Here is a 12,389-nt window from a genome sequence, read left to right as displayed (position 1 = left end):
TGCGCGCTTGAAAAACACGAGGTTAACTTGGCCACATGAAAGAGTTTGGAAATGCGGTCATTTTATATTTTTTAAAAAATTAATTTTTATATTTTTAATTATTTTAATATGTTAACCTTAAAAATAATTTTTAAAAATAAAAATATTATATATTTTAATATAAAAATATTTTAAAAAATATCTACAACTATACTTCTAAATAAACCAAATCAACTAATTACACACGAGCAGGTGGGAACCATGTACCAACAGGTGACATGATTTGTCATTGCATTTTACAGAGGAGGGCCCAGAAAAAAATATAGTTTAGATAAGATGAAAAAAAGATAATAATAGGAGCACCGCGTCACTGCCCGGAGTCAATTAGAATTTAGAGGAAAAAAAGCTAATAGTACCAGCACCGAGTCACTAGCCAGCGGTGAAAAATGTGACACTCGGGCCCACCGTAAACTCGGAAATGAAATGGCAGTGAAAGCATACGTTCGTATTTGTTTGGACTGCAGTGACCAATGAGGGAGCAGGCCTGGCCTCTTTTCCTTACGTGGACAGTCAACGATCTTGGATGACGAGTTTGACCTGGGAACAGTACTCTTTTTTTTTTGTGCTTGTAATTATAATAACTTTTTCCATGCAAATTTAATTTATCTATTATTATTATTATTTTTTATAATTAAATAAAAAAATTAATTATTTCAATGACCAGAGAGATGATTTTTTTTTTCCTTCCTAGAACACACCAATGAAGCTTTGATATTTTTTTGACATTTTTTATTTATTTAGCTGCGGCATCACGGCGCACCGTGTACTACCCATCCAAAAACAAGAAATTAAAATGAAAGATATCTTTTTTAGTGTATATGTTTTTTCACATGATAAGAAATGACTTTCAACTATAACTATGGTGATAATAATGACGAAAATTAATAATGACAGTGACAACGACTATAATGACGGTAGATAACAGTGGTAATCACGAGAAGAGTTTATAATATGATATTTGTGATAGCGGTGACACCGACGTGGATGACTCTGTGTAGAAGATGTGGCTACAGTAACAACATCAATGTGGTAAAAATAATAATGGATTTTCACGAAAAATAAATAAATGCGCCGCGTCCCCTGACAATGGAAATAAGTGGTCAGAGCAACAAAGGCACCATGCCATTTTTCCAATAAAAATTAGAAGGGTATTTTCTAGTTCACATGTCAATTGAAATTAAATTAATTTTAAATGATCTCAAATATATCACTCTTTATATTTAAAATAAATTTAATATTTTTTCTTGAATACTAAAGTTACAATGTAAGAAACTGATGGAAAAAAATCTCTTTTGTTACCGATTTAATTATTTTTTATGAGTGTTTGAAATTGTAATATATAATATTTTTTAAAATTATTAATTTTAAATATTAAAATATTTTATTTTTATTTTTAATTATTCATATAAAAACCATAAAAAAATATAAAAAATATTAATTTGATATTTTTAAACTAAAAATATATCTTAAAAAACATAAAAATAGAAACAGAAACACTCTTATCGTCATTCTTGTCGTCTACCCCGAAGCAATAGTTTATTGCAAAGAAAGAAAAGTCCAATTTTAGAAAGTAGCTCCTCCTTCTCCTCTTCTCTCTGTTTTTTTTTTTTAAAAAAAAATAAAAAAATAAAATAAAAATAACTCTAAAATATGATATTTTTCAAACAATCGTCCATCTGTTATTGGTGAAAACACCGGAGATAATCTCTCATTTTTTTTCTCTTATTATTCATCATTTTAAGTCATAAATTTCATGGTGATTTAAACTTACTATGTAAATGAAATGTAATTAGTTTCGAGTTAAAAGATTTTATTTGCTCTTCAAATCATTGCAAGGATTAGTTGTTACTAAAAAAATATTATATACTGCTGATATTATAAATTATTTTCTAAAATAGCGAGTTATAATTTTTTCCGGATATAATATAAAAATAATAATAATATATCTGGACTTTATGAAACTACTCTTTTTTCCCCCCGTTAAAAATGGGCTTCACGCTCAAGTCTATCTACATCAAATGGCACCAAGATGAAGCATTATGGCCCACAATGAGGTCCCCACGCCCAACAACACCCATGTAGTTCAATTTCAAAATCCAAACAAGCACTCACTCAGGCCAGGCAGGATTCATATTCTCAAACAAGTCTCCACTAAGACTCTCATCCAAACAGGCCACTTCTCCAAATCCAAACCCCGGCAAACAGGCTGTCTATTCACAATCCAGTTTTACGTCTTCAAGAACCAAATCACCATCTTCCTATACAATTCATAAATTTGAAGCAAAAATCCTAGAAAGACTGAAAAAAACTAAAACATGTTTACACAATTTGGTGCCACTGCTGACACGCTGAGCAAGGCATCAACACTCATGTTTCGGTTCGGCACCGACGCTCACTTATACGACGATCCAGAAGACGTGAACATCGCACCCTTACTCGATAGCAAATTCGACTCCGAGAAATGCGAAGCTCTTAAACGCCTCCTCGCTCTCATCGCTCAAGGCTTCGATGTTTCCAATTTCTTCCCTCAGGTCCGTATAAATTACATCTATTCTCGTTCTCTAGTTTAAAAATTGTTAAAATCAATTGGAACTGAATTTTCAATGCAATCGCACTAATTATGCTTACATTTTTAAATTGCGACGTGTTAATCTCTGCTTGGAAATAAGAATTTGGATATTGAATCTTTTATGTTTTTTTTGTTTGGAATTTTAAGTTATTAGCTTTACTTGCTTGAGTGATGAGTAGTCAATGATTCGAGTTAGATTTACAAGAAACGAGAAACTCGATTGCCTGGGAATCTATTTTCACGATTAATTACATATTCTAGATGTAGATACTCATTTTAATTTAATTATAAACCAAAAAACAGGGGAAAACATGAGGTTTTCTCATTTATCATTTCACTCGAAGTTTAATTTTAAAATATATATTTTCAAAGTTTTTCTTATAATAGGAGTACAAACCAAGACTTATTGCTTCTGAAATGTTGTGTCTGGTTCTACTGTTTTACCGTGTGTTAATCGAGTAATCAGGACTGAATTTTGGCTCGAGGATTTAAATTACATTTTCAATACTCTATCAACGGAATATATATCTTATCTCATCTGCTCTTCTTTAATCAAAGGGAATTTCAGGTTGTTAAAAATGTGGCATCTCAATCACTGGAAGTTAAGAAGCTGGTTTACTTGTACCTGCTACACTATGCTGAGAAGTACGTAAGCAATCAATTTTTATTTCTATTATGCTTCGTGCTTCTCACATCTGAGGATATAAATTGAACTTATGCAACAATAAACAACCATGTAAGGTGGACAGTGCATTTTGGCATTACTTCAATTTCATTTTCAGGCGTCCAAATGAAGCATTGCTATCAATCAATTCCTTCCAAAAGGACCTGGGAGATACAAATCCATTGGTGAGAGCATGGGCATTGCGTACTATGGCTGGAATTCGCTTACATGTAATTGCACCACTTGTTCTGGTGGCTGTGGGTAAATGTGCCAAGGATACAGCTGTTTATGTGAGAAAATGTGCTGCCAATGCTCTTCCTAAGTTGCATGATTTGTACCTCGAGGAAAATTCCTCTACGATTGAAGAGGTTTGTCTTTATTAATTCCGAATTCTTCCGTGACATCGCTCCTTTATCTGTGTAGTAAAATGTGTAGGAAATTCATTTAATTTGTAAATTGGGAGCTTGTAATTTATCTCAGCCATGGAGGTGCTACATGTTACCATTATGTTTAGTTGATGGGTTCATAGTTTTCTGTTTTATGCAGATTGTTGGAACATTGTTAAGCGACAATTCACCTGGAGTGGTTGGAGCTGCTGCTGCAGCGTTTACTTCTGTGTGTCCAAATAATTATTCTTTGATTGGGAGAAAATATAGAAGGTTATGTGAGATTCTTCCCGATGTGGAAGAGTGGGGTCAGATAGTATTGATTGGAATACTTTTGCGCTATGCAATAGCAAGGCATGGCCTTGTGAAAGAATCCATAATGTTCTCTTTACATGGAAGAGAAAGATCCCATTCTGAAAAGGATGATTCAGATGATGACTTTGCATTTAAAAATGATGTCAGTGGCACGAGCGGGAAGTATGATTCTGATTTGGCACGGACGATCTCTAGATGTTATATTGAAGGACCTGATGAATACTTGTCAAGATCAAGTTATGCTAACAGGATTTCCTTTGAATTCAATGAAGCAAAATTTACGTCTGGCAGAAGTAATGATGAGGTGAAAATCCTACTTCAGGGTACATCTCCTCTGCTATGGAGCAACAATAGTGCAGTGGTTGTGGCAGCAGCTGGTGTACACTGGATCATGGCTCCAAGGGAGGAAGTCAAAAGAATTGTTAAACCACTTTTGTTTTTGCTGAGATCATCTAACACTTCAAAATATGTGGTACTTTCCACTTCCTGTGTTCATCTGTTTTATTACATGTTATAATGATCATTGATGTGTGTATATGCTAATATATAACTCTCATGCTTCTTTGCTTTTGTTTCTCATAATGCACACCTATTTGTCATCACCTTCAAGAAGGTAATCCATGAGGCGTGGGCTGAGATTGTGATGTGGTGCTTTGGTTGCTTACGTTGAGTGTGAAAATCAGTGAATTTGTTGGAGAGAAAAGGGAAAACATTGTGTTTCTGGGAAAATGAGATGCATGAAGGGAATTTTATTAGATCTTTGATTAAAACCCAACTAATTTGTAGAATTTCTGCTTTTTTGCTTGCTTGTTAATCGAGTGGGATGGTAGATGGTATGATTTTTTCATTTGCTAATTTGGCACAGAACAATGTGATTACTAATCAACATTTCAGCATTTAAGTAAAAACATTACATTGATGTTTACAAATAGGTACAGTGCTTGTCCAAGGGAGCCTTTGCTTTGATATATCAATCTGCTATTTTGCTCTTGACATGCCTTTGTTTTCTGACTGTTGGTTCTTTGTGGCGCTACTGTCTTGGGTGATCCATATTATAGTCTTACATATAAAATGATATGGATAATGTACTGGAAAGTCATTTAATGTGCCCTACAAGTAGGTGATTCATGATACCATATATGTTTCTTGGAAGACCCTTCGGCATTCAAGATATGCATGGAATTAAATGTCCCGATAGTACATGATTGGATTTTGTCAAGTGTTTGCTAAAGTTTTAACTTTAATCAGTACTAAGGTAAGAATAATTATAGTGATTACCTTTGCAGGTCCTTTGCAACATTCAAGTGTTTGCTAAAGCAATGCCTTCTCTCTTTTCTCCATACTTCGAAGACTTCTTTGTAGTTTCTTCAGATTCATACCAAATAAAAGCTCTGAAGCTGGAGATTCTTTGTTCTATCGCTACTGATTCATCTATCTCATCCATCTTCAAAGAGTTTCAGGTATTTCCCAACTTTTTAATTTGTCTGATTGTTAGGTGTCTTCTCCTAAGAAGCTTGTCAGTTTGACTTTTCACTCCCTTGATATGATGATAGAATGTTAAATCAAATTTTTGCGTTATTTCATGTGCTTTATAAAATGCTCTTAACCTCAGAATTTCCTCTCGCATAGCTTAGCCTTTTGTTTATGGGGAGAAAGAAGGGTTGCTTATGGTAATTGCCATTTTATGCAGTTCATTTTCTTAGTATTTTCTTAATGACCCTTTGCTCTGTTTCCTTGTACCACTGTCTTAATGTTCGCATTTGCAGGATGCTTTAAGCCATCTTAGGCAAGTGCAAAGTTGTCTAAATCATGGTATTTCTGTATAGTAATGTAGTGTTGAGGTTTGAATTTGCAGAATAGGAGTAGTGCCAAATAAGTCAGATGAAATTTAGCATAGGGTTGTAAGAGTACTTGTATCATGCAATCAAAGCAGGAATAAATTACAATGCTCAAGCAGGTAATTAGCATCTTAATCTTTGAATTATATTTCAAAAGGAATGAGAAAGAACTTATGTGATCACACTTACATCAATGTATTTCATGGACTTGTTGACATATTCACTTCTTCACTCCTCAGTAGCTATAAAATAAAATAAAATAAATACATAAAATAAAAGGAACCTCATGACATACCTGTGCGCACATGTTTGCACGAAAACATTAGAAGTGGTAGGATGCTTAGGCCTCTATTCATTACCTTTCGCTTTCATTTGCAATTTTTTGTGTCATAAGGATCAACATGGTCTTTCAGTGCTTGAGATGATGCTAATTCTTTAGCTTATTGCCAGGATTACATTAGAGATCCAGACAGGAGATTTTCAGCTGATGCTGTTGCTGCTATTGGTTTATGTGCAAAACAAATTCCTAATATGGCCAGCACATGCTTGGAACGACTGTTGGCTCTGGCTAAACAGGGTCAGTTTCCACAGATCTTTCAAATGAAAAAAGATAATCTATTTATTGTTTTCTCAAGCAACAGCCTTTCTGCAGATTTGTCAACCTGTGACCCTGGGTCCACTAATGGAGAAGCTGGTATTCTAACTCAAGCTATAATGTCAATTAAATCAATTATTACACAAGATCCCCCCACTCATGAAAAGGTATATTGCTCTTTTCCTTTCCTTGCCTATCTTCCTTTGATTGTTCATTCTGTTGATATATTATCATTTATAAAAAAGACTGATGCTAGAAGCAGTATATGTGGTTAGTGTTTGCTGTCCTGTTTTGTGTTATGTTCACATCAGCAATCACGTGATTCTTTCAATCTGTTGCTTATGCTAATTTATGTTTGGATTTGGAAGATTTTATTCTAATTATTAAATGGAGCTTTGTGTTCAAGTTTTCCATGGATGTTAGTTTCTTCCTTCATTTGCTTGTCATCGGGGTGGGGAAGGGTGTTTGGCTTCCATACTGTAGTTTTCTCCTGTTCTCTACTTTTCCACTTATTCCGCAGTAAAACTAGTTTCTTTTTAAAGTTGAAAATTTCTACCCTTCAGGCTATTGTTTTATGCCTGCCAATTATCATCAATTTATTCAAACTGTATTATTCCTCAATCAATTAGCTCAATTGATTCTTCACACCATCGTTACTATACACTTGCATGATGTTATGGCATATTTTTGAATCACAGGTTTGCTTTGAGATATTTAATTTTACCATTTTAAAGTGATGTCTTTTTGCTTTTAAAGGTTGTAATCCAGTTGGTCCGCAGTTTGGATTCAATCAAAGTGCCAGCAGCCCGTGCAACAATAATTTGGATGATAGGAGAGTACAGGAATTTAGGGGAGATAATCCCAAGGATGCTACCCATTGTACTGAAGTATCTTGCTTGGAGCTTTACTTCAGAAGCGTTGGAAACAAAGCTTCAGATTCTTAACACTACCGTTAAGGTATATCAAATACTTTTCTTGTACTTCTCTCAGAAACTATGATGGACTTGTGCCTTTTAGTTTGCTGTAGTGAGCTATGCTTCCCACTTATTTATAACAAGTTGCTGGGTATGCCACATGTAAATACAATCTGGGACTCAAGATTTTTTTTTTTTAATCTTATTGTATTTCTAATACTCTCTTAAATTAGCTGTAACCTCAATGTAGATGAATTAGTTTTGGTCTTCTGAGTTTAATGCCTTGAAGAAAACATCCTATTCAAGTCACCTTTTCCTGTAGGTGCTATCAGGTGCAAAAGGGGAAGAAATGCAGACATTCAAAAAACTAGGGAGCTACGTGATTGAACTAGCTGAATGTGATTTGAACTATGATGTTCGTGACAGAGCTCGCTTTTTGAAAAAACTTCTGCCGTGCAGTTTAGATGGTGGAGAGCTGGAGCTAGATACGAACTGTCCACCCAAGAAGCAGGACCTGCCACAAGTACTTGCAGAATGCATGTTTCAGGGACAAGCTAGACAACTGTCACCTGAAAGTATGGATTATCGGGTCTATCTTCCTGGATCTCTCTCACAGATAGTCCTTCATGCAGCTCCAGGATATGAGCCTCTCCCAAAACCTTGCAGTGTTCTTGATCACGAGCTTGATACAAATGTGATTCGTGGTGTGGACACACTAGGTGAGGGGGCAGATGGCACTGACTCATTATCTGGATCATCATATGAAGAAAGTGCTTCTGATTATAGCTCTGAACGTTCTATGACTGTTTCAAGTGGGGATGGTGGCAGTGATGAGACTAGTTCAACAAGTGAGGTTGACAACACTGATCCATTGATTCAGTTGTCAGATACTGGTGATGCTAACCAAAATCAGAATGGAGCTCCTCAATCTGCTTCTACTGATTTGGAGGAGCTGATGTCAAAGAGATCTCTAGAGACATGGTTGGATGCGCAGCCTGGTTTATCAATCCTGAGCACGTTGGAACAAAGTCAACTCCGTAAATCTTCAGCTAGAATCTCCATAAGGGATATTAGCAGTCGAGTTAAACCTAAAAGCTACAGACTCTTAGATCCTGCTAATGGAAATGGATTAAAGGTGGATTATTCATTTTCACCAGAAATTTCAAGCATATCACCCTTACTTGTTAGTGTAGAAGTTTCCTTTGAGAATTGTACCGATGAGACCATTTCAGAAGTAACCTTGGTGGATGAGGAATCAAGCAAAGCTTCAGATTCTTCTGAGAGGTAACTTTAATCTTTGCTTGTCTAAAAAGTTCTCTTATTTGTGTATTCTGGCCAACTGGTCTAGCTATTCAGTTGAAATCTGAGGCCCTATTAATGTTGATTCTGTTAAGCTATCACATGCCTCTGAATTTAACTTTTCAGTCAATTTTTTTTTCCTAGTTTGTTTTTTTGAGATCCCATAGCCAGCCCATACCTGCATACACATACATTGTAGCCAGGATCTGAATGCGATCTTTTCTTACCAAGGAAGTAATAATTCATGGTTGGGGAAGTCTGTGCTCCCATTTAACTCTTCATAGATTCCTACACAATGCTTTGCACTTCATTCAAGCAAAACTAAAATGAGTTAAGAATCAGATTTACAGTCATTCCTAAATCACACAATTAACATTAACCAAAAAACTACAAGACGAGGGGTTTTACTGTACCCCTCCTCACAAATCACTATTCCAATGAATAGTGATTCGTTTCCATTTTTTTAATTTTTGTTTTTTTTTTAAATTCAATAATATCCTTTAATATTAGGTTTATTGGGGGATTGAACTACATAATTTTTTGAATTTACTTTTTACAAGGTTATTCTAGTTTCTTAACTCAGACCATAAATTTGACGAGTTAACTCAATTGATTCAAGTTTTTGTTTTTCTCTTTTCCTAATTGATTTTTTTTTCTCAATTTTATCCTTCAACATTTGGTTGACTAGGAATTAAATTTCGTGATTTGTTTTGGTTTGCTTTCCATGAGATTATTCATATCTTATGACTCAGGTAATAAGTTTAGAGAGTTAACTCAAGTCATTTGTTTGTCTTTTTTAATCAATTTTTCAATTCCAATTCCATCCTTCCAATTATGTTTATTGGGGATTGAATTTCATAATTTTTGTAATTTACTTTTTATGATGTTATTCTAGTCTCATGACCTGGACCACAGATTTGTCGAGTTAACTCTTGTTTTCTTTTCTTTTCTAATCGACTTTTTTCCTAATCAATTTCATCCTTTAACATTGAGTTGATTGAGAATTAGGCTTTGTGATTTGTTTCAGCTAGCTTTCTATGAGGTTATACTTGCTTTATGACTCGGGTCACTAGTGGTAGATTAATCTGAGTTGACTCAATTTATTTTTTGTGTTTTTTAATCAATTTTTATTTTTTTAATCAATTCTCAACCTGGTTGATTGAGAATTGAGACTCATAATTTATTTCAATTTGTTTTCATTGGGGTTGACTCGAGTCATTTTTTAGTTTTTTTATTATTTTTTTTTTTAAGTTTTATCCTTCAACATTAGGTTTATTAGAAATTAGACTTTGTGATTTTTTTTTTTTGCTTTTTAATGGGATTATCATAATCTCATGACTTGACATGCAAATTGACATATTAATGCATGTTGATCTGATTCGATCTAATATGTTACTGTCTCAATATTTATAAAAAAATATTATTTTTAATATTTATTTCGAGTTAAACTATTTTTTTACTGATCATCTGAGTTGTCTTTGGACCCACTAAGTTGACCAGGTTATATTGCAACAATCCCCATATGGTTTAAAATATTTTTTCAACTAGAAAAAATATTTTTATGTTAATAGCTTTTTTGATCCAACCCCAGCATAGCATCGTAAAATATTTTTTCAACTAGAAAAAATATTAGAAAAATATTAGTAACACCTAGATATATTTTTATGTTAATAGCTTTTTTTATCCAACCCCAGCATAGCATCCGCCAGTGATCTAGTTGATTTCTAATTCCAAGTATTCATGCAACTAGGAGTTTTTTTGGGTATCCTATTATTGTAAATGTGGATTAATGGCTGGAACTGGGCATTCTTTTTTTTAGATTTGTGGTTGTGATTAGTGGACTTTCTTGGGTTTCCGTCATGTTTCATACTTAAGTGGTCAGGGGTACACAATCAACTTGATCTTCAGGCAACCATAGGAAGTCTGTCCCATCTAACATAACTCCAAGGTTTCTTTGACCATATAACATGCCCTTCTGTTTTACTGGATTTTAAGCATTAATTACAGCCACCTGTTTTTAACTCAATACTGCAGCTCACCATCTCATAAGGATGTGCCAACACTGGTTCCTATGGAAGAGATTGCTTTACTGGAACCTGGTCAGACAGTAAAAAAGATTGTCCATGTTTGTTTCCATCACCATCTATTGCCTCTGAAGCTGGCGTTACATTGCAATGGCAAGAAGCTTTCTGTTAAGTTGCGGCCTGATATTGGATATTTTGTGAAACCACTTCCAATGGATGTTGAAACTTTCACAAATAAGGAATCTCGTCTCCCAGGAATGTTTGAGTACACCAGGAGGTCAGCTCATTTTTTTAGGCATATTATTATTTTTCATAATTGATATTTAGAGAGATAAGGAAATGAAGGACTTATATTTCATATTCAGAAAATCTGCTTATGCTTTTTTTTTTTCTTCTGCTTTGTCATGTTAGCATCATTTTTGTATTGGTGATCTAATTGTTTCTGGTTGTGAATCCAGAAAAGTTGTCGGAAACATCTATGGACAATTTTTTTTAGCTTTGAACTTTTGGATTTAGAAATATGTTGTTGGTTCAACATATCTCCTTACAGTTCATTTTGGTAAATCAAAAGTTCATCTCACGTTCTCTGGGAAGATGCAAGAAACAGTCTATTCTTCCTGGACTTTGAGGGTTTGATGATTGTTCAAGTAATAATGATACGAGTAGGAGACTTTTATTATCTTGAAGTTTCATGACCTCCTTCCTGATATAGCACAGTCAAGATGGAATAACACAAGAAAATATATATGTAATGTCATTTATACTGATAGCTGCTGTAAAATGTCATTACATGTTGAAAAACTTCACTTCTAACTTCCCATGATGAACTGAAGCAATTGCAAAAGGCGTTGTACACACACATAAAAGAAAGGAGATTCTTTTATACTTGAAAATCTCTTTCTTTGAGTGACAGTGCAAGTTTTTATCTTCCTTTTCTTTTTTAAACCTACATTGAGCATTCTGAACCAACCTGGATATTTTTTTTTAACGTGCCAGTTTCACCTTCATAGACCACATTGGGGAGCTCAACAAGGAGACTGGTGACAATGCGTTAGTGAAAGACAATTTTCTATTGGTCTGTGAAAGCCTAGCATTAAAGATGCTTAGCAATGCAAATTTTTCTCTCGTATCTGTTGACATGCCAATTTCTGCCAAACATGATGATGTCTCTGGTTTGTGCTTACGATTCAGTGGTGAAATTCTGAGCAACGCAATGCCTTGCTTAATTACCATTACTGCTGAAGGTAAATGCTCTGAACCGTTAAATGTGTTGGTAAAAGTCAACTGTGAGGAAACTGTATTTGGCCTAAATCTGTTGAATAGGATCGTCAATTTCCTTAGTTGAGTCCTCTTTTTATTTGCTTGTAATTGTTGATTGTGATCAAAATAGTGAACTCATTGATCATTGGGTTTGATAAAAAAGGTGAAATACTGGGAATTTGATTGATGCCATTGCTTTAAACTGTAATTGAACTTGCTAATTTCTGTAGCTGCTTACATACTTTAAATATTGCCTTCCAAATTCTTTTATGTCAGACAAATGTATAGCTTCGAAATCATTTATGTAACTTGAAATCGCTTGGATCCTTGTCACTGTTATTGTTGAAAGGTTTTCTTTGTTCTTATTGATATGATACTGTTGTTTTCCCTTTGAATTTCATTTGCTGTTTCTGTTTCTTATGGACGAGAGATTCGTTGTCTCAATTAAGCCAAACCTTTACTGGTGGAATTTTCCCAGTGTGATAA

At 34.3% G+C, this 12,389-nt stretch overlaps 1 protein-coding gene across 2 annotated transcripts; it reads left to right on the top strand.

Annotated features, from left to right (window-relative positions):
* The first annotated feature begins 2,157 nt into the window (after positions 1 to 2,157).
* PAT2 (protein affected trafficking 2) lies at positions 2,158 to 12,274 on the top strand. 2 transcript variants are annotated; one of them, XM_011028910.1, is made up of 11 exons: positions 2,158 to 2,570; positions 3,177 to 3,253; positions 3,391 to 3,640; positions 3,819 to 4,445; positions 5,260 to 5,433; positions 6,262 to 6,388; positions 6,464 to 6,573; positions 7,163 to 7,363; positions 7,643 to 8,604; positions 10,654 to 10,920; positions 11,640 to 12,274. In XM_011028910.1, the coding sequence occupies exons 1-11, from the start codon at positions 2,355 to 2,357 to the stop codon at positions 11,986 to 11,988; spliced, it is 3,360 nt and encodes a 1,119-aa protein (XP_011027212.1). In that variant the 5' UTR covers positions 2,158 to 2,354; the 3' UTR covers positions 11,989 to 12,274. The 2 variants fall into 2 exon arrangements, with proteins under 2 accessions (XP_011027212.1, XP_011027213.1); XM_011028911.1 differs by having other exon boundaries at positions 2,459 to 2,570; positions 3,167 to 3,253.
* The last annotated feature ends 115 nt before the right edge of the window (positions 12,275 to 12,389 follow it).

Source organism: Populus euphratica, unplaced genomic scaffold, assembly GCF_000495115.2.
Source record: "Populus euphratica unplaced genomic scaffold, PopEup_1.0 scaffold13.1, whole genome shotgun sequence".
NCBI lineage: Eukaryota > Viridiplantae > Streptophyta > Magnoliopsida > Malpighiales > Salicaceae > Populus > Populus euphratica.
This window is presented reverse-complemented; position numbering and strand designations above follow the sequence as displayed.

What these genes read in the sequence shown, in the direction of transcription:
- PAT2 (XM_011028910.1), top strand. Translation starts at nt 2,355, where the DNA reads ATGTTTACACAATTTGGTGCCACTGCTGACACGCTGAGCAAGGCATCA. An exon ending in CTGCTACACTATGCTGAGAA is followed by an intron (nt 3,254 to 3,390) that starts GTACGTAAGCAA and finishes TTTCATTTTCAG; the next exon opens with GCGTCCAAATGAAGCATTGC. An exon ending in CTAACACTTCAAAATATGTG is followed by an intron (nt 4,446 to 5,259) that starts GTACTTTCCACT and finishes TTACCTTTGCAG; the next exon opens with GTCCTTTGCAACATTCAAGT.